The sequence below is a fragment of the Bombus flavifrons genome, chromosome 10 (assembly GCF_040668555.2).
Source record: "Bombus flavifrons isolate JBK064 chromosome 10, iyBomFlav1_principal, whole genome shotgun sequence".
In the NCBI taxonomy this organism is placed as follows: domain Eukaryota; kingdom Metazoa; phylum Arthropoda; class Insecta; order Hymenoptera; family Apidae; genus Bombus; species Bombus flavifrons.
The window spans coordinates 2,570,194-2,592,509 of record NC_138451.1 but is presented as its reverse complement, the minus strand read 5'-3'; the positions used below and the strand labels follow the sequence as shown (position 1 = coordinate 2,592,509).

Sequence of the window (22,316 nt, the reverse complement as noted above, 5' to 3'; positions counted from 1 at the left end):
AGAAGCTATGCAACGATATTGAAGAACGTTCTATGATAAATCGTAGTATAACTTGACTTTTACTTGGTCAAGCAGTACAGTAATGTTCCGTTAATTGTTCAAGTGAATGGAACCTTATATGTGCAGTTATGCAAAAAAATACATTTCTAAGAAATCCCAAGTATTTCTCCCTTTATTTAGATAGTAAAAATTCGCTCCACAAAAGGAATTTAAAAAACTAGTAAGTATAACGATGGCCACTTAAAGGAACAAGAAGCCAGTTAATTTGTCATTAGATATTACCGATTTTCGTTCAGTAACTCTTGAAATATCGTAAGGGAGGAATTCTGCAAACTGAGAACCACTGGTACCAGATCGTATCGGCTAAAACAGGTGCACCATAAGAAAGTGACCAATCGGAATGGCGATGGCTAGCTCGTCATACGGATGTATGAGATAGTCGTCAATGGACGTTAGTAAAACGGGGCGGGGCAGGGGAGGAAAATACGAAGCAGCGAGGGTTGTCGAGAGTCAAGACTCAAGACTCAAGACACCTCGCCCACAAAAACCAGATGCCAGATGCAGATGCGACTGGGTGGTGAACACGTGCGACGCTTTTTTGTCACGGTCGCGTGAACACGCGGTGCAATGTTCAAAAAGTTGTCGCGAAGCGACGCCCTTGAGGACATATCGAATTGGAGCACCAATGATGTGTTGTGCTTACTTCGAAAGGTAAGTAAACTCTGATTCAGTGAAAAGTCATCTTTGAAATTGTCAGTGGCGAATTGATTGACACGAACTCAATACCGAAATCTCAGACGAATTCGTAGAATATAGTTATAAGAAGGATTGGAATAATTATAATATTTATAATTTAAAAACTTAAATATTTTCTATTAATAATGAGTTTCGTTTCAGTATGTTTTATCCAATGTTTACAATAAATGATTCGATAAGACTCTGCGTGTATAATTTGTTGCTACGTTTCGTAAACGATAAATATATAGCAAAAGCAAAGTGTTAATGTACGTTGAATTATTTGCGTAAATCGGTAGATAGGGAAACGATCGATAAACATGTGTTTTTCACCTTCGTGACGTCTCAGAACGGGTTAGTTCACCTTACACTGCCTGTCACATTGCATGACACATTAAGAATATCAAAGTTCGCATATGAAACTCATGTGTACAAACAGTGGTTCACTCGCGTATTTTTAACTAATACGGAATGAACATATGATGTTCACGTTCAACGTTATACGTACTTTCTTTTTATTGTCATGTTTTATTTTTAAAATCATGCGACTAGAATACAAAAAGCCACTGAACTCGTGTGAACATGATCGAGCAACGAAAGTATACCGACCGAGTATACCGTTCAAAAGCAAACACTTCGATTGTAAACTAAAGTTACATGACCTACTGGATAAAATATCAAACACGGTAATGTAATCACAAAATAAGACAATAATGTAATTTTCAATGAGAACACATAGAGTATTCGCGTTATTAATTATGTAATGTAACTTTCAATGAGGACATATAGAGTATTCACGTTATTAGTTGTCAACATTTTCATCGTAAATGTTAAATTTGTGATATTTTATTTTAGTAACTTTGAACTGTATTGTGTTGTAAGTCGTTGTACTCGTTCTAATGTATAAGGAAATATAAAAAATATTATAATTGTCAATTTTAAAATATTTATGGTTTTTCTATTGCATGAAAATAATAGGATATTAAAAAATCTATTCGTCGTATTACGTACAAAAAGTAGTGAAACTTGCTTCCTCTAACTTTCTCAAAAATGTATCACTTACGAGGAAAACGAAGGAAATTAATAGAACGAACATCGCGTACACGTATCTATTATATTTCATTGAACTTCGCGCGACAAATTCAAAAGCTGAAGCCAGACAACGTACGACACGCGTTTAATTCAATAGAAGATTCAATAGATGCAACGATAGAACTAACATGATCGAAGAATTTAGTCTGTCATATACACGTGTACAAGATTAAACTTGGTAAAATTCTGAGAAATATGTCGTATCGATTCTAGTCAATTCAAACAGCAGTACAATAACGCACAAACAATAAAGTAAAGATATTATAGTTTGCATACAGGGTGCATCCTCTGATTATAAAATGAGCTATCATTTTTCAGCTATTTCTGTTCATTCGTAAAGGAATGTTTTGAAGAAAAGTTAGTCAGTTTCCGGTCTGCTACACATTTGGATATTAACAATTCTCTAAAAATTTTTGTTTCAATAAAAAATCAAGATCAGTCACCTTGACCCTTTTAAAATGGTATCATATATTTTAGATTTGATGAAAGGTGGCCTTGACTTTTTCTCGAAAAAAGAAATTTTGAAAATGTGTAACAGACGGAAAACTGACTAATTTTTGCAAACATTTTGAAAACATTTCCTTGATATATTATCGGAAATATGTGAAAAATGGTGGTTTGAAAAAATGAAAAAAGAGGATACGCTTTGTATATTTAACTGCTTTGCTTTATCGTCGCAATGTAAATATTTGCACAAGATACATGTGTGCTCCTTATCGTTTTATCAGCGATGCACGTTCTGTTTGATAGAACGAGTTATCCTTGCTTTTGCAGAATGGGCTGCAGGAGTGCTGTAAAGCCATCACAAAACGGCAGGTCGATGGCGACGAGCTGCTGGTAAGGAAGGTCTTCCTATACAGTTTCCTTTTTCTCTTTTCATTCACGCCTCGTTGATTAACATCTATGCCATCTATAGCTACGTTGATACAATGGTACATCGATAACTACTTATACGGATTGATGATGAAACGTTTATAAACATAATGAGTTCGTTTATCGCGAACTTTTAAATCCTCAAATCAAATTAACTTTTAATCGATTAAGATTATCGCGTCTCAGTAGAATGCAAATAAAAAAGAAATCACCAAAACTGTTTTTCATAGAGACAATTGTTGAAAAAAATAAGCGAAAGACATTTGTAGTGGTTGACTTGTAAAAATATTTTATGAATATATCGTACATGTACGTCTTTTAAACATTTTGAAACTCCATCATGTCTGTCATGATCATATTACCAAAGTTTGAAATAAATCTGGATGTGTATGTATATATTTAGAAATTGCAAGATATGTGACACAGGTATATACATATTATATAGATACAGATACATATAGATATTTAAATTTCAAATTATTCGCTACATTAACAAGTCTCGATATCTCGATATCAAAAAATCATCTGTAATACTAGTTACCGTATGCTTAAGATGGTTATTCATGCTGTATATTAATTTTTTATCAGATATTGTAGGTGTTTCGCGTTTCACCAATTAATACTCCAATTAATAGAAACTCGAATATTAGTTTACATCTTTTTCTTAAATCGTACAATGCAAAGAAAAAGAAATATCTAGCCCGTTGAATAAAGAGAAAATGCGCGTACAATGCAGCGAGCGTCGAGCGGTTTCATTCATAATTCGTGTCGTTATTTCGTTTCCAACCGGCGCGTGCTCTCTTATACTCTTCTTAATTAATTGTAATTATTCCAGCACTTGACGGAAGGGAAGCTGGCGTTGTGGAAGAGTGATCTCACGCGTCCATTGATATGGTAAGAGAACGAAATATCAGACGTGTCTTACTTCTTCGTGAAAAATGGTGGAACAGCGTGAACTTGTTCCCGTGACCAAGTAGAATCCCGAAGCTCCGTGTCACGGTCTAACGGTTCTTCTCTACAAATCATCTTCCCGAGACACACCTTCGAATCGTGATCCGATCCAGTCGTGATCCACGATTTCTCAGAGGACTTTATTCTGGATAACTCGAAGATCTTCCGGACCAGTGATTTTATTGATTCGTGAAATCTATAAAATAAAATCACTCTGCTTACTTAGCTTACTTATTGCATGTAATCGAAATTGGAAATGCAAATACTTCCATCCTGGACTTTCTATATTTTTTAATACTTAGAAGTAAAGTCAATGTTATATTTAACATTCATAAATATTAATTTATTTACGATAGAACGTAATTAAATTAACGTATCTATTGTATTTCCATAATTTGAAATACTCGAGTCTATTTTTTATTATCAAAAGAATAAGTGTAACGTGAAACGCGAACAAATACAAATTCATTAGAATTTCTTATTCGACAACTGCAAGAAGTTGCAATTTTACTTGATACAGAAAAGCTCCTGTGACCATTTTTCTTCACCTTACAATTAGTTAAAACGCTTCGTCTAACATTTTGCTTATTTCTCAAGATATCTTAAAATATTCTGCTTTTTCTGCATTTCTTTTTCTTTTTTGTTTTTTTTTTCTTTTAAGTATAGATATATTATACAGGTTGTTACGAAATAATGGCTAAATATTTTAAATTGAAGAAAGAAATACAAAAACCGTAGAAAAAAGTAATAAAACTTTAGTTTTCTCGAATGTTTCGATATGGTAGATAGAATATTTTAACTGCATAACGAGGGCAGCAATATTATGAGTCAGCATGCAGAAAAATTCACACGTTTCTGAATCAGCATTACGGATATAAGGACTATTAGGTACCAAGCAATAATTTATAGAGAAAAACAATAGAATTTGACGACATAGGTCGATGAAAAAAGAAAAGAATTGAAAGCGAAATGTTATTGCGTTGATGCAACGTTGATTGATGAATCGTTAATTCTGGTAAAAGGAGAATGTGAAACTTGAAATCGGAAAAAACGATGCAGGTGTTAAGACGTGCGTTCTACTTCTATTCTATTGTTGAATTTCGCATGAACAAAAGAGTTGTATCGTCATTAGATACTGTATTTAACAGGTTCTAACTACCTATACACTGAGGTTGAATTGTTTGCATTCTATTGATATTAGAATAGCTATTCGAGTGAGCAATTCTAAGCATCGCGGAGGCTTGAGTCGGTGAAAAATTTGGCGAGCGACGATGCTATAGAAAGCGTCGCGGGACACAGTATGCATACTGAGAGGAAGGTTCAACGGCTCGACGAAAATCGTAATACATATGGCACGGCTAGCACTTCCGAAGGCCATGCTAACAAGACAGTATGGCTCCGATTATACAAACCGGTGCCATAAGTGCGTAATTCTATCGTGTGGGACGCCCTCGATCATCCAATATCGTCACTGACGCCACAAAATTTATTATCTTCTTTTATTAAGGAAATTCCACTTGACAACAACACGACTGTTAACGCAGCGACATTACCATGCACCACTTCTAACAATAATTAGAAGATAACGTTTCTAGAAAATTCGAATGGCGTAGAACAGAGACCTTAAAAGCTACGATATTTAATATCATTGCAACAGCATTTAATATCGTTCGTGCGAAAGAATCTGGTCAAATATTTCTGGCTAATTTTAAATGCATTGATTTAGCCATTATTTCTACGTTTAATATAACACGTTTCCATGCGGTGTAATATATAATTTATGGATTGTTCGGAACAATTGGAAGATTCTTCTCCGTGTTATTTTGATTTTTATATTCATTATTTGTTGTTTACGTATCTTTTTTCTAACAATTGCCTCAAAGTCAATCTTTATCGCATAATACGAGTAAGATGTACTTATGTCCGATGTTAGTTAAAGTTTCTCTGCTCTCTGATCTCTCCTCTTAGACAAAAACTTGTAAAATTAAAGAAGGTCGTTCTATCTACTTGTTTATTAAAGACTTCAGTTGTACGATCCTTCGATTACTCTAAACAGTATATCAATAACAAATTGTATCATTCGAAATATTTATTAATTGTTTAGGAGTCTCTGGACATTCGTGGAGGAAGTAAAGAAGACACCTGAAAAATTCGTAGAAGAAAAGATACTCGAGATTCAATCGAACGAGGACCCCTTAAGCGACACCGGATCCTGGGGGACCGACTTCGAAGACGAAGCAAACGAGGAAAATACCTTAGCAGAAACTCAGAAAGTTTCTCGATTAAATTATGGAGCCAAAAGTAACAACCATAAAGAAAATAACGCGGACCTTAAACAAGAAGATGTCCGAGCAAAGGAAGCAAGGTCTAGGCAAGAGGAAGAGGGAACTTACGCTAATTGTGGTCCCATGCAGAATGACGAGAGCACGTATGCAAATTGTCAGGAGACAAGCACTGTGCCATTAAAGAATACGTCCAGATTGCATAGCCAAATGGAAAAGTCTCTGGCCGAGCAACTTAAAGAACAATTAGAATTTAGAAATACCAAAAAGCCGATGGCGGTACCGAAGTCTGAAGCATTGAAAGGAAAAAACGTGGAGGTCTCGGTTCTGAATGTTACTCAACCCCGGAAATCGTTTCTGCATAATGCGTCGAAAACCAGGATGAACAACTCTAATCAGAGTTAGTAAGGATTATATTAGTAAGAAAAGAAAAAGATCACGAAGCTTTCAATCTTCAATTGTATATTTAGCATCACTGATTATCGTTTTTTTAAACAGTGAAAAAGAAAGAAAAGATTATAGTCGTGAAATTCGTAAATTCGTGAAATGATTCTGGCGTTCTATCGTTTTTTAAAATTAATCGAAGGCTCAAGATCATTGAATCGTATCTCTCTATGATGTTCTTTTATTCAAGATGTGAGATCTAAAAAAAAAAAGTCGAATAATTTAACAAATAATTTCTTTCTTAACCAATGGTTTCAGAAAGAATGACAGTTCCACCGCCACCACAGCCAAAAAAGAACAAAGATCAAACGATCGTTGAAAAATCGAGCAAAGATCAAACAAAGCCTCCTGCAACGCTTAGGAACCTCGATCTGGTTGCGAATTTGCCTACAAGAACGGAAGAGAGCGAAGACGAGTATGAAGCGTTCGATGAACAAATAATCGAACAAAATCAAAAGAAGAACATGTTGAAGGTGGACAGTAAGCAATCGTTGAGCAGCGGTCATCAAAGTTCCGCGGAGAGTGTTTATCAACCACCAAGTATTACGAGCTACGAGGAAGAAGAAGAACATTACGAGATTTATGAATCGATTACGGAAACAGTAAGCATATAAATTCTATCTTCATTTTATGATAATTAATTCGATGAAAAATTGAACGAAAGTTACTTTTCCAGACAGATGATAATGGGTACTATTTAAATCCCATTCAGAGGCCGATAAATACAAAATCACCCCCGCCATTACCAGCAAAACCTCCCCAGTCATCAACTACCCCCTCTCCAACTCCAACTCCAAGTCGAACAGACCTGGACAAACTAAAGGGTTTGTATAATATTTATAATTAGTTAACATATATATATATATATACATACACATAATTTTTTAACCCCTTATAGCAATATTGTTTAATTGTCCTGTATGTGTACAAAATGATACTGGTAAATATTAAGAAAGTTGTTTCCATGATACGATAAAATTATGTCTTATGCCAGTGTGAATACCAAAATAAAGAAAGTAATTAGACAGAAATCGTTGAAGATAGAAAATGCAACGTGTTACGAGGAGCGAAGCAAAAAGTGCAGGCTGCATTATATTAAAATACTAAAAAACTCTCGGTGTCTCAACTTCTCATAAACATGTGCGTGGCAAATGGCTGGCCCCCAATATCTCTGCAACCTGATGCGCATTGCAATTGCAGCCAGTCATGGATGAACTATCGTTCCCATTATCTCGAGTCGTTCTCTGCCGATATATTTAGACATTTCAAATCAAATTCGACAATTCGAATTACTAAAAAATTCAAATTTTCAGTGGTAACAATTCGTTAAGATAAACAAGAACGTATGTGAATTATTAAGTATACTGTATGCAAACCATACTGTAATACTAATAATATGAATAGCAACAGGGACAAGTGCAGTGTTTCAAAGCTGTTGTTTAAACAGAAGAGCAATGCTTCGAAGAAATTACGATTTCCTAAAAGCTAATTAAACAAAAGCTTAACATTCAAATCTTATCACTGTAAACGGAAGAGGAAACAGTGGGATGGAATGTGTTTTTATCTGAGATTGAGCAAACAGCTTTTGGGAGGTTTGGGCGCTCGTCTGGCGGATGAGGTTTCCGATATGATAGTGAGGATCAAACGGGGGCTTTCACGGTGTTGTTACTCCCAACCACCTGACCCACCAGGTACAACAACCTCTTGCGAAGCAAATTCTTCGCGTGCCACATTATTTGCGCATTCTTTCGTATACTTGTATACACATTGACTATACATACTTGAAAGACAGGATCATCAAATTTCTCAGTAGAAACGCTCGACTTTTTCTTCCAAAATTGGAAATACCTCAAGATTTAGAGCAACCTGAAAATAAGTACGAAGTAAGCGATATATTTTTAAACTTTGACGAGACGGGGTGCCCCATACTGAGAGACCAACGGATGGCCGAGCTTTGTTGTTTATTCGGCCGAGCCTTGGATTAAACGTCAGTCCGTGTATTAATTTCGAAGAGTTCGGGTCGTTTGTAGTTCTTTTGTCGCAACTCTTTAGCAACTTCTCTCTGTAGCAATTTTTAAATATCGCGAGAGATTTCTTCAATAGCTTTTTCCCAGCGATTGATTATTTATTGGTTTGTAGTAGAAGATTTCAATTTTGTACGGATGGACTAAAATTTCAAATCTATCGACTAACAGTGTTCGTTATAAATTGTTTAGAATTCTGTATTCGGTATTACAATTTAGATACATTGCATACAAAAAAATTCTAGCTGATATTTATTCCTGATTCTGCTTACGGTGTTTAGGATAATTTACAAGCGAAACCGACTAATAGAACACTGTTTTCCTTCAATTCTTCCTTCGAATTCAAGATTGGACGACACTGAGCGTACTCAATAAACGTGAAATTTGTGTATAGTTATATCGCCAGGTAATGAATAGAATGAGATTCGACGATGATATGTCGGTGCACATTCTTCTGATAAATGTGTTAAAATTTTTCCGATAAAATTGCAAATAGTTTGTTCACTCCCTAAGTGAACGTGAAGGTTTTACGAAAATGGCAGCCTTAATTGGAGACCCAAAACGAAACGTGTCCTTAAACACCGCGATTCGTCGTCAGGCGAGTCTCTCAGAATGTTTAACTCAGGCAGCCCTCACTCAAGCCCGCCTGAATCTATCAAGTTAGTGAAACATTGGCCTCAAACTATAGTAAATTTGACTGTATCTTCAAAATATATTCCATTAATAAATTATATGAGTCTCCCATTGAATATTTAGTAGATCCAAAAAATGATTATGTTGCGTGAGATTTTAGTGTACCTAACGTGTTCTGTGTTGCTTTCAGAGAGATCTCCTGAGAAGAAATCGGCCACATTGCCTCATTCTCATAGCAATACTTCTTTGTCATCGGAAAGGGCTACGAGACCACTACCTCCGCCGCCTGAGAGACAATCATACGTTGATAAGCCTTGGTTCCACAATGTTACCAGAGAACAAGCAACAAGTCTTATCAAAGAACGTGAGTCCTTGTCGTAATTCAAGTAAACTCAAAGCAAGAATAATAACTATCATTAACATTTTATAAAAATAATCAAGTGCTTCAGCTTCACTTAGTTTGCGTTTTTTCATTAGATTATACACCAATTATGAATGAATTTGCTATGTTTAGAAAGTACTTACAGTAATCCTCAAGACGGATACTTTCTCCTGAGACCGTCTACGACAAAAGTGAATAATCCTTTGGCTTTGGTGCTCTGGTACAAGGATAGGGTGTATAACGTTCCAGTCAGGAAGAGACCTGACAATAGGTAAGGAAGCTTTGCCCGCTAACATTCCTTGTCCGTATAAATATCTCTGCTGAGTACCGGACTTGTTCTAATAATAATAAATAAAAAAATAATTAGAAAGAAATGATTAAATCTATAGTTATAACTAACAATTCAATAAGAAAATCTCTCCAAAAATATTAAATAAAATATTATTAACTTAAAGGCTACCTTTTTGTGAAAGTTCACTCTAGTATTTTGAAAAAGTTAAGCAATTAAACAAGGGAATTTATCATTATTCAGTATTGGATGAAGAATAGAAATGATATTGTTTGCAATAATTACTTCAATAACATTGCGATGATAATATTGATAATATTAAATGATACTATTGATATTGATAATATAATGATGATATTAAAATAAAGCTCGTATAGGGTGAAACTTCACACATGACAGTGTCTCTAAGGATTAAAAGAATTTTTATATTTGTTTTAGCAGAAAGTAAGAAAGAGTTGATAAGGAATTGAATAAAACTGAATATCATATATCTGTCGAATAGGTACGCATTAGGATCAGCAAAAGTAAATGAGAAATCATTTTCGAATGTCGAGGAAATCGTAATGTTTTACACGCGAGAGGAACTAGTGCTTCATAGCGGTGGCGTGGAAATGGGGAGCACGAAATTAACAGATACTCCGCCTAAATAAGCCTTTGAATGCTCTCACATACCAGCTTGTGCAATACAAACACTGCCCAAATAAGAATTTCAAAAGGAATTAAAGATCAGACACGATGGTTTTGCGTGTATAATATTTATTCAACAAGTGCCTTTTGTACTCGTCACCCGTCGAAAATCAACTTTGTATATTTTTGATAAGATTCGAATGCATTTATATGAACTGTGACACGCATATGGAGAAACGTTTGATATTTACAAGGAAGAAAGAAAAGGAATAGATCTCTCGACGATATGAATTGCATATATTTTTAATACTAACATTTACAAGCAGTACTTTAATGTTGAATTTGCAAATTGGCAATGAGATTTGAGGAGCATCGATGTATGGTAGTTGTTATTTTTGTAACAAAAAGAACAATCACTTTGTGCACATATCGATATTATAATTTTTGTATACTTGCTACTGTAGGTTTGTTTTTATAAGATAATTCGAGAAAATGAAATTTCAGAAGTTAAGCAGTGATAGTATATATATATATATATATATATATATATATATATGCTACAGATTTGTAAATAAGACTTTTCTTTTAAACAGTAGTATTTCGAGATACTGCCGAAAAAGTTTCGTATCGTGTTTTGTTTGGTTTATTATAATTTTAACTTAAGGAAATAAATCTAGATCGAAGAAGAAGTAACTACTCTTTATTGTTATTGGTTGCGTAAAAAGAAACATGTTTGATTATAAAAAGTGATTATGTACATAAGAATTACTTTAAGAATAATATGATCTGTACCACAATTCACAAGGTAACTCGAGATAAATTGACAATTGTAGATATATTTCAAGAGGTATGTTAAATTTATAAACGATGAAAGAAAAAATATCGTAATCAAGAAAGGTTAATAGAAAAGAACATCAAGGTCGTTTTAAGACTACCTTTTTCATTAATTGCCATATGTGGAGGTCTAAAAATATCATAAAGATCAAAAGCTACACAGGGTTAAAGACAAATTCAGTATTTTACAGTAATCAGTTTTATTATGATAACGAAACTTAATTAGACTTAATTGATACCAATTACTTACTAGACTGTTAAGTGCCATATTTAAATGAACACAAAAAACGACCTTGAAACCTTTCTTCTTTTTATATCTAAATTTTTTGAACCCGACGTACATATTTCTCGATATTATATATATCGGTATATAGATTAACGAATCAACCAATAGATTGTAATCTATGCATTTATATTTTGCCATGTCATTGTGAGAATAAAAGATAATTTTTCAAAAAAGACGAAAAAGTTTTCTATTGGAATTCTTTTCCCGATTTATTATAAATATTTAATAAAATCTTTATTCTGTAGACGTTTCTACATCAGATGAAAATTAAACGTGGAATCGTGAATGCGTGGAATCAATTAGCTGTTTCTATGCTATCTACAGTACTCATAAAAAGTATGATTATATACTTTTTCAATGAAGCGTTTTTCTATTAAATTCTATATTTCATGTTGATAGTATTAAATTTTTGTAATAACATGAAAGTATTATTAAATGAAACGAAATTTAATATACTGGGGCTTAATTAATTATTATGTAAGTGTTATAATGAAGTATAATTATATACCAATGCCTTTTATGGATACCTATGTTCTTTGTTTATCGATGCTAACACGATTGAAACTAATCAAAAATTAAATTCGAATTGATCAGCCGACAATTTATTACTCAGTCGTGTTTATCTCGAAACTACGTTCGGCGATTGATAACGATAACATCAATTAAGTAAACACTCGTGTAATCAAGTTCCCAGCTTTCTAGTTGAGTTTTAGACGATTACACGAGATCTCTTATTGTGTGAATTGGCTTTCAATCGTGGAGAAAACGAATCGATGCATTATACATATGTACATAACGTAATTCGAAGTCACATTCTGAAATCAACCTTGGGTGGACGGTGGTTCCATGCAGTAAATGTGTGCGCGTGAACTTTGAACCAGTTACTTAACAACTGCAACACAATTAAGAAGAGCACAATGCTAGACAACTCGTGTATCTGATATTCCTTGATAAGACATGCGCTCGGCACAAGACACGAACCTCGATTCATACATACATGTTGTTCGTTCAATATCCTGTAATTATATAATTTGATAACACACGTGAGAAGCAAATTGTGTATCATAAAACGTTTGATGCGTTATCTCTACATACTACGACGATAATAATTTTCTAACGAAAAATAAACTACGATTCACTTAAGCAATGATACGGTACGCTTCGTAATATTTTTAGTGTACGAACCATTTAAATTCCACCCTATATTGCTGAAACAGTGATAGACTGGGCTGAATTATGAAAGATCGGGAAAAGAACGCAATTTGAATGTATTTTGCGCGGGAATCTGTGGTCAGAAATCTCTTTTCATAGGCAAAGAACGATGTATTTGAAAAATTCCCTAGCCGCTGCAGGTCTGGTTACTTTTGTGACGTCACGTCGCTTGCGGACAATGACGTAGTGGGAGGGTGCATAATATAGTTATATTTATATAGTAGTGAGTAGTGAAACATATACGACAGGTTTGTGCGCACCACTCGGTTAAGTACTTGTAACTGAATGTCAATTGAGCGGTCCATTTAGCTTGTCACTTAAAGCTTTTCAAGCGATATCTCTCACGGATCCGGGACGTTGTATAAAAAATGCTAATTGTTTCGAAATCGTGAAAAATCACGGCTCGAGATCGTTTGATTTCGTTCCGTCAATTTTCGCGGACGATGCGATAAAAACAACACTGACATGAGTCAGTCATCGGAGAAGCGTAATTCCGAGCGGGAATACCGAATGGTGCGTTAAAGATAAGAGTGTCAATTGCTGGAGAAATCGGGCTGGGGAGCAATGGAAGATGAACAACCAGCGAGAGAGACGAATAAGATTTGCGGTGTGTGTGGCGATCGTGCGCTCGGTTACAATTTCAACGCGGTTTCGTGCGAAAGTTGTAAAGCTTTCTTCCGACGAAATGCTTTGAAAAATAAGGTGATTAATTTAAAAGATTTTTGTGTATTTCTAACTTGAGATATAGAAAATATTTCTTCAAATAAAATTTAAGCCGCACGTAGACCCTTCAAAATATGGTATACATATTTCATCAAAACAATTTCCATATGATTCAATACACTTTTCCAATGACTTTTGTTATTTTAGATTTTTCTGAATGACCAGTTCTAGAATTCAAAATTTGTCAGAAATGTTGTTTAGCTAGAGTAGATGATATCTTTAGTCTTCCCCAAATGCTACATTCATTCCTCGTGTTTCATGGCATATTTGCCAACTGTAAAGTCATAAAATAAAATTACATGAATATTCTTGTTGTTCGGTTAAATGAGTGATATTTTTGTTATGAATTTTCTTCTTAGTTAGTATTGCTCTATCAAGTTCAAACTTTGGGAAGATTACATATCGTATCTACTAATCTGATATTTCATCTTTCACAGTCATTGATTTAATTCAAAATTTCTATTTTAACAAATGATTTTCTTATTAGATATTTCATAAAGAAGGTGACATAATTGTAGATATCAAATGTAGTATAAATAATTGTAATACAGTGATTAGAAGATAAAAGTGTAATCAATATTTATATTATAATGTTTTTGAACTACTCAATAGATAATAAAAGATACGTTTGTTTAATTTATTCATTTAGAATTATTGTTGTATTTTTACAGGATTTCAGGTGTCCATTTACTGAAAATTGTAATATAACACCAGTCACTAGACGCTTTTGTCAAAAATGTCGCCTAGACAAGTGCTTCAGCATAGGCATGAGGAAAGAATATATTATGTCTGAGGAGGACAAAGTACTGAAGAGACAAAAAATAGAACAGAATCGTGCAAAGAAAAGACCAACCTTGGAGAGTGCAAAACCATCAAAAATAAAAAAAGGTTACTTGGATGAGTGTAATTTTGATGACACTTCTATGTCAGTTAATTCAGTTGCGTCAACTGCATCAGACACATACTTTTGGGAGTCTGATAGAAAATATACAGATTTAGATGCTAATAGACAGAATGTAACCGAAAGCTTAAGTCCTGTAACAGCTGCAAGTGTACCAAGCCCTTCTAGTCCACCGGAAAATGGAGCCATAAGTGGGTCAAAGACACTAGATATGATGAAAGACTCTACCCATAACTCAAACTCAAACTTTGAAAATTATGATCATACTTCTTCACCTCGCGGCGAAGAGAATGATGTTGATGCTGAAAGGTTGAAAATGGATTTCAATTCTCCTTCTCAAAATCAACAAAGGTTAGACAAAGTTAAATCTCCATCTCATAATTTAGAAAAGAGTAAGAAGTCAGTAATAGGTTCAAGAAAATCTGACCAAAATATATCAGACCTGAATTCTGAGTTTGCTTCTACTAATAATGAATCTATGAAATATTCTCCTGAATTTGAAAATGCATCTTGCTACAACAAGTTTGATTGTAGCCCTGTACAGAGTTCCCAATATATTGAGCACACATCACATTATAGGAAAATGAGCATAGATATGAATTCAGGAGTGCACACGAGCGTGCAAAATTCAGAAGTAGTGCTTAGTCAAAAACAGAGTAAGGAATCGTGTTCAGAAGAAGACAATTTTATTAGTAATAAATTCTCACAAGACTCCACTCTGATCACAAAACTTGTTAATAATTCAAATTTTATCACGAAAATATTTCAAAACGAAGAATTACTTATAAAGATTATGTCAGACCCTGTTGTTATTAGCAAACTAGAAGCAGATCCCCAGATTTCGCACTTTTTCAAAAAAACCGGTGTCGTCACAGATAAAGAAGCACCATCTGAGAAAGAAGCAAGTACTCAGTATAAAGATGATGTAAAACCAAGTAACAATAATTCCAGTCACACGTTTAAACCAATAATAAAAGTTAAACAGAAACAAGTAGAAAATCCTATTTTGACTGATTTAATTACGAATTCGAGTCAAGAGGAATGTATAAAGCAACGGGATAATAGTAGTGATTGGAACAGAAATCTATCGGACGTCACGAGAGACGTACTTCAAGATGTGCAAAGGTATAATCGAGATTCACGTTTGCTTAATGTCTGAAAAATAATTATACCACGTACTCTATCTATGAATTATATTTCAGAGTACCAATTGCTGTGAATTCCATTGAATCTATACTTTGTGAAGCGATTAAATTAGAGTTTTCAACATATTCTGCTCTCGGCGGTATGGAGACCAGAAGGGTATTGAACGATGCTGAAAGAGCAAAGTTAAATGAATTAATAGTAGCCAACAAGGCGTTATTAGCTCCTCTAGACGAGGATATAACGAATTTAATCGGAGAAGACTGTAAATTTAAGGTAATAGTTACTATAGCTTAAGAAACAGACTTATACGTTGACATTTATTAAAATGTGTATTCGGTTTCAGAACAATTTCGGCCGATCTGACCCAGCATTATTAGACGTTATAAATCTTACTGCCATTGCTATTAGACGCTTGATAAAGATGGCGAAAAAGATAAATGCCTTCAAAAATATGTGTCAGGAGGACCAAATAGCTCTTTTGAAGGGTGGTTCTACGGAAATGATGATTTTAAGATCAGCACTCAATTACGATGTTGAGAAAGATATGTGGTGGATACCGCATAGTCAAGAAAGTATGTCCAATATAAAGGTGGATGTGTTAAAAGAAGCAAAAGGGAATCTTTATACAGAGCATTCAAGATTTATTAGAAGTTTCGATCCTAGGTGGAGAGATGAGAATATTATTTTGATTTTAAGCGCAATTGCTTTATTTACACCAGACAGACCGAAGGTAGTGCATAATGATGTAATTAAATTGGAACAAGTAAGTCTAACATGATTTTCTGTATGTGATTATAACTCGTTAAATAAATATTAATAATATAATTTTGTTTATAGAATTCTTATTACTATTTGCTGAGACGTTATCTAGAAAGTGTATATCCCGGATGCGAAGCCAAATCTATGTTTCTAAAATTAATTCAGAAAATTTCAGATCTTCATAGATTAAACAATGAAGTTGTCGGAGTATATCTTAATTTAAATCCGTCGAGCGTAGAACCACTTCTTATAGAGATATTCGACCTGAAACATTGATCGAACGTGTTCAACATAACGAATAGAGATTAATTGTGTAACATTTTCGATTACTATCCCTTCAAATAGTAGGAGTAACGTAACATCGTTATGGGTTTGCATTAATAGTCGCATGTTCATATAAATAATATATAGCAATAATATTGAAGAAAGGAACATTATGAATTATCAGAATTTGAATCGATATATAGATATGTATGTGTACACACACACGCGCGCGCGCGCATACACACACACACACACACACACACACGTTAATGTACATAAACTGTAATATTATGTAATATTATATGAATGATACTGTCGCCAAAAGTTTAATCGTATCAGAATTTATATCTATGTTATATCATAGAGTATATTAAGATATCTATATATGTATACTGGTATACAATAATGCCCCGTTAAAATGTTGGATCCACAAAATTAATATTAACAAATCCGCGGAAGGTTTTGATTCCTTTTGATTTCTTGTGTTCATCTCAACAAACCAAATGTCAGAGTACAAGATGCTTAAATCTGATGAACTATATAAGTCATTAATTCGGTCGACGAAAAGTGAAATTTAAAAAATTGTTTACCTTGTTTCGATGAAAAGGATTTAATCGAACTAGTTTGAACTAAATAAAAATTAGGGAATCGGTATTAACGGAACATTATTTTAATTAATTCCTGTTGGAGTGTAAATGTATTATCGTAATTATATAAAGAAGCATTTTGCTTGTAAAATATTAATACTACTACTAACTGTTGATATACTGAATTTTGTGACAAGCAGAGATTATAGTTCGAACAATCGTGAAAGTATCTCGTCGTATCACATCATTTTGTCGGGGATAAATGTGTACAGGTAACGCGTTAGCATAATAATAATTCTTAAAAACGTTATGTATATTTCGACAAACGTACCTTAAATTGTTAAATTTAGAGAAGATATTTGTTATACTAAAGCCAAGTTCTATACGTTCATGTTTAACGGATTGAAATATATAAACAGAAAAATATTTCTCTATGCGGAGATCACTTAAAATCACATAATGATAAACATGAATTCAGTGCTTGGTGAAAAGATATGAAAAAGTCGATCCAAGCAAATGAACGCAGGATACGATCTGCATAATGTTCATTCGCATTACGAATGCTAGTATGTACATATTAAATTGTGATATCGAGTCAAAATATATTTTTCAGATACTTGTTACATTTGACTTTAAAGATATGTCATTTCATTCCTTTTACTATTATATCATTAATTAGTTTTTTTATTTTATAAATTATAAACAATTGAAAAATAAGTACCTTTTTTTTTATCTCAGTCGTCGTATTCAGATGGAAATCTATAACCAAGCATTTGCAGGATTATGATTATCAATAGGCAGGAAGATGTAACCAAAAAAGTCAAGCTGATGAGGAAAAGAAACATGTATCCTATTGTCTTAAGAATGAACAGAAAGGTGCAGAATAACCAATCCCAAATTGTTTTCAGTATCATTGTTTGTAATACTTAAAAATTTATCAAAAACAAAAAAAGGAAGACTGGACGTGATCGATATATTATATACGATGTGCCATACGGACGACGAAATCTTTATCGACAAATTTAACAAATGAAAATGTCAATTGTTATATAATTAACAATAGGTTTATTCTTCCCCATCTCTATGTATCTGTTGCTGTTGAAAATATTTTATATATTTTAAAGATGTGTAAATATAAAAACCGCGTATAAAATATAATCTTTTTGTTTCTATTTGTGTTTCTATCTGTGATTCCTGGTTACATTGGGCCAAGTCTCCCAACTTAGTCTCCTTTTGACTCACTCGAATCATTCGTTGCTCTCGGTTTTACATAATTCTTCCGCTTATATTGATGAAATACTTCAATGTTATCTTCGTAGGGTTTCGTAAAGAACCAATCAATTTCCTCCGCAGCAAGGTAACACGCACCCAATGCAGCTGTTGCTGTTAAGCGGATCATAGTTAATTCGTCCAGTGCGCGAGATTCATGGATTTCATCGATGAAAACGTCCTTCATAACATCCCATGATTTCCAAACCGATCCCACGCAGACAACCTTTAATCCACCCTTAGCTAACTTGAGATCCTAAAGAACCATATTTCTCGTACATAACACAATCAAATAGGACGCTTCTTAAAATTCTACAAATTCTTCAAATTTTTATATGAATTTGCGACTCACATTATGGGCTTTTCTCGAAAGAGCTATAACATGCTTCGCGAGGTATCTGCCATTTTCCGAAATAATATATAAACAGAGTGGGTCTTTGTTCTCACAACCTGTCACAATCTCCTTGGCAAACATAGCAAAAATGCTTTTATCGAAATCTTTATAAAAATGCGGCAATATCTCTTTCCTATCAGTTACGTTGAAATAATGCCTCATAGCTGGCCATACGTAACTTATGGGTTTAGGAGCTGGAGCTAAGCCATCAATATCGTCGAATACGTATTTACAAGCTCTATGGGCGATCCAGAAAGCTGAAAATCCATCTTTTTCGTAATTACACCGCTGATGTTTATTATGCAAATTCATATTTTTGTGGACATAATTTAAAAAGTAGTATTTAAGCGTAGATTTGCTTCATCTAGTAAATGACCATAGAAAGAGAACACGATAAACAATTTTAGAATCACTAGTCAATTCTATATTACATGTTTTGATATCTTATTGAATATTTCAAAGATGACGGTTTACAAAATTTCATAGATACGTTTCAAATTATCCTCTTTCCAACTATATATATACATATATTAATCACCAAATGACAAAATAAAAAATCAACAAAAATCAATCTTCCGTGTTTTTCTTATACGTTCTTGAAATATTATAACGAATACTATACTTTGGATAATTTATATATCTTTACATACTATATGCATTTTGTGCACTTTTGCGTCATTAAACTTCTCATAAATATATAAACACATGGATCTAGTAATAATTATACAAGAAAATAAATGGATGATCAAAAATAAAGAATTCTTCTATGTTAGAGCCTCAATGAAATATGCAAACTGTTCGAGGTCATATCTCTCCATCTTTATGAGTTATACATAAACAATTCCCATCACGTACCACTGCCTTCGTCCCCCATGAAATGTCCCCATCCGCCGCATCTTATGATTGTTCCATCTAAATTCATCAGCAATGCGTTGCTACCGGTGCCAGCGATTAGAACTATCCCACCGTTTGGCAAACCAGTCCTGAGACTACCAATGGCATCTGAATTGACATAATAAGCTTTAGCGACATTTGGATACTTCTCTTTCATCATTGCCGTAAGTTGACGATCGGTGCTTTCCTCTCCACATCCGCTTAGGGTAAGACCCTGATTGTTTAATCGATTAGAATTTCTTTAAATTAAACAATTCATTTAATCCATCAAACGATAAGAACGATCGCTTATCATACGATCCTCTAGAGACTTATCGACGAACTAGTCATCGGTATACATAGTTCTCAGGAATCGTGATAATTATTTTATATTTACCAAACAATCTAAAGGAATCAATTCAGATATTCCTATATTCTGTTTCCCTCTTTCGACCATGGCGTTGATTCTTGCAGTTGCTTCTGCTATTCCGAGTAACTGAGTAGAAAAATAAATCAAATAGTAAAAAGCGAAATAAAATAATTGTAAAAGAATTTTTAAACTAATTATAAAACTTCTGTAACTTATTACTTTCTTACTTATATATGTAATCTGCATATTACGTAAGCTTACTTAAGAAGCTTTAGCTACCATAAGAATAATAGTATTTTATAATTATACATAAATTTTATATTTTATATATGGCTGGTTGAGAATCATAATGGCGTAAGTTAATTCGTCGCTACCTTTTTTTATGTAAATCAAAGGGACGGTAGTTATAAAAATTGAAATATACGATTAATTTCAGATCCTCAAAATCTTGACTTACTCGCTATAATGATTTTCAGCCTACCATATGTGATCATAATCAAAAAATGAATAAATAAAATCATTAAAAAAAAGTAATAACAATAAAAATGAGAAATTAGTAGAAACGGGATGAATAATAATTGTTAAAAAGTTGGGTCAATCAATTACCCAATGATTGGTGCTCGGCCCCTTGACTTCCGTTAATAGTGTCCCTTTGCCATCGATGATGACCAGCGTCGACTGCGTCCCGCCGCTGAGAATTATTAAATTCACGTCAATGCGTTAATCCGTTATTTGTTGATAGCTGGCGAAGTCTGAACCGTTTTCGATCATATGGTTATTTGTAGTGACAATAGGATCGTGCATGAGAAGCTAGATACAAGTTAAAAGCAGAAAGCATGTACGCCCTGTTAGAATTACTTAACGTAATCATGATCGAAATAGAAGGTGACTTGCTTTCATTTCATTTAAGTTTGAATTATACCGAGAAATTTGTAGAATAAAATTATATACGTCGTAATATTGAGTTTCTTAAGTTTGCAAAAAAAATGTCTTCATGTTTTCACGTTAATTTTAATGAATGAAATAACGTGTAATTTGAATAATTCTTTGAACTGATTTGATTTTATATTTTGAATAAAACGAGTTTGCAGTATAAAGATTTACTGGCACATATACATTTGCCGATAATCAAACAGAAAAATTGAAAAAATCTACTTCGAAATACTTCGTTCTCATGTTTACTATCATTTATACTATTAACAAACTTTTTCTTGTGGAAATTAATTCTTAACATGATTGCAAATACGAGATAATTAAATGTATTTCCTACAATATTATAAAACGACGATTTTATCTGAATGCGCCAGAATTAAAATCATGCGGTACATTTATGTACGTAAGCACAGAATACGATATGATAATATATTTTCGTAAACAAGGATGATGGATGAATTCTAATTGGATCTTATCGATGAACATTAATGAGAAATACATTTATTAATAGCAACTGCTACTTCACGATACCGTTATTCAATTTTAGATAAGTAGTGCTAAAAACTTCTTAGTATTTTCAGTATGTAATAAAAATTTCGAGAAAAGAACAAAAATAGGGAAAGGACAAAAAGAGATTACTCACCCATCGATGCCGCCAATTCTAATTTCTTCCGGATGTTCTGGTAGCTCTATCTTAGACATACTCTCTTTATCGGATAATTCTGTTGGTCGTCTTTGTCTTCTCAACTCCTTACGAAGCTCAAATTCATCGATACGTTTCTGTTTTTCTTTCTTTCGTCCCCTTCTCTTTCCTACCATTTTTTTAATCAGACAATTTAAAATTTCTTTCGCTTGTGATTTCTTTCGTTGACAAAGGGATCCAGCAATTTGAGGGCGGGATTTAAACGAACATGCTTATCTGATAACGCACGGTTGGGAAAAATAATTTAAACATTGCCAATTATTCTGTATTACGAATAAAATAGATCAACAGAAAACATACAGAAATATAATAAGAACTCTATATAATCTAGTATAATATTGAAATACATATTTCTTGTCTTGTCATACAAATTTTAAATAATTAAATTTCACTTATAAAATGAGACATACATTAATCGACTAACGATATCGACATGTATACACGTATGTACAATATACGTTTAGCATTTTCGTGCTGTGTCAACTTACTATGTATAAAGATTCAACGACTCTTGAGGTACGATTAAACGAGCATATGTCGGGCAAATATTAGACTTGTAGAGTAGTAACAGTAGTTGTATCGAGGAGCAACAGAGGCGGAAGAGGTACTACGTGTACCGTGACTGCCGCGATGACTGGTGCTCGCTGGATCAGTCTGCGAATCACTAGAGAATCGCTTTACTAAGTGAAGTTTGCTTTCGTTCGCTGCCGTGCGTTTTTCATGTTCATTC

At 33.6% G+C, this 22,316-nt stretch overlaps 3 protein-coding genes and 1 long non-coding RNA gene across 11 annotated transcripts; 2 read left to right on the top strand and 2 right to left on the bottom strand.

The window, feature by feature from the left end:
* The first annotated feature begins 339 nt into the window (after positions 1 to 339).
* LOC138184120 (lymphocyte cytosolic protein 2) lies at positions 340 to 10,869 on the top strand. Of its 4 annotated transcripts, none has more exons than XM_069121802.1 (9): positions 356 to 711; positions 2,578 to 2,664; positions 3,536 to 3,594; positions 5,756 to 6,333; positions 6,636 to 6,979; positions 7,054 to 7,201; positions 9,225 to 9,398; positions 9,549 to 9,687; positions 10,208 to 10,869. In XM_069121802.1, exons 1-9 carry the CDS (start codon positions 628 to 630, stop codon positions 10,353 to 10,355), a joined length of 1,761 nt encoding a protein of 586 aa, XP_068977903.1. In that variant the 5' UTR covers positions 356 to 627; the 3' UTR covers positions 10,356 to 10,869. The 4 variants fall into 4 exon arrangements, with proteins under 4 accessions (XP_068977906.1, XP_068977905.1, XP_068977903.1 ...); XM_069121803.1 differs by having other exon boundaries at positions 362 to 711; positions 2,602 to 2,664; XM_069121805.1 differs by lacking the exon at positions 10,208 to 10,869 and having other exon boundaries at positions 340 to 711; positions 9,225 to 9,411.
* LOC138184125 (uncharacterized) lies at positions 2,693 to 12,562 on the bottom strand. 4 transcript variants are annotated; one of them, XR_011174253.1, is made up of 4 exons: positions 11,980 to 12,556; positions 9,560 to 9,754; positions 3,626 to 3,847; positions 2,693 to 2,743 (listed from the first exon to the last, which is right to left on the bottom strand). It is a non-coding gene; the product is annotated as an uncharacterized LOC138184125 (long non-coding RNA). The 4 variants fall into 4 exon arrangements; XR_011174250.1 differs by having other exon boundaries at positions 2,693 to 3,847; positions 11,980 to 12,562; XR_011174251.1 differs by having other exon boundaries at positions 2,693 to 3,847; positions 12,279 to 12,557.
* Positions 12,563 to 12,597: 35 nt separating this feature from the next.
* Positions 12,598 to 17,667, top strand: Hr96 (Nuclear hormone receptor HR96). Its single transcript, XM_069121800.1, has 5 exons — positions 12,598 to 13,366; positions 14,059 to 15,413; positions 15,491 to 15,707; positions 15,778 to 16,197; positions 16,272 to 17,667. Exons 1-5 carry the CDS (start codon positions 13,229 to 13,231, stop codon positions 16,467 to 16,469), a joined length of 2,328 nt encoding a protein of 775 aa, XP_068977901.1. The 5' UTR covers positions 12,598 to 13,228; the 3' UTR covers positions 16,470 to 17,667.
* Positions 17,668 to 18,086: 419 nt separating this feature from the next.
* Nagk (N-acetylglucosamine kinase) lies at positions 18,087 to 22,240 on the bottom strand. Of its 2 annotated transcripts, XM_069121807.1 has the most exons (7): positions 22,075 to 22,240; positions 21,527 to 21,695; positions 20,557 to 20,641; positions 19,978 to 20,076; positions 19,563 to 19,815; positions 18,666 to 18,964; positions 18,087 to 18,569 (listed from the first exon to the last, which is right to left on the bottom strand). In XM_069121807.1, exons 2-7 carry the CDS (start codon positions 21,583 to 21,585, stop codon positions 18,267 to 18,269), a joined length of 1,098 nt encoding a protein of 365 aa, XP_068977908.1. In that variant the 5' UTR covers positions 21,586 to 21,695; positions 22,075 to 22,240; the 3' UTR covers positions 18,087 to 18,266. The 2 variants fall into 2 exon arrangements, with proteins under 2 accessions (XP_068977908.1, XP_068977907.1); XM_069121806.1 differs by lacking the exon at positions 22,075 to 22,240 and having other exon boundaries at positions 21,527 to 21,702.
* Positions 22,241 to 22,316: the final 76 nt, after the last annotated feature.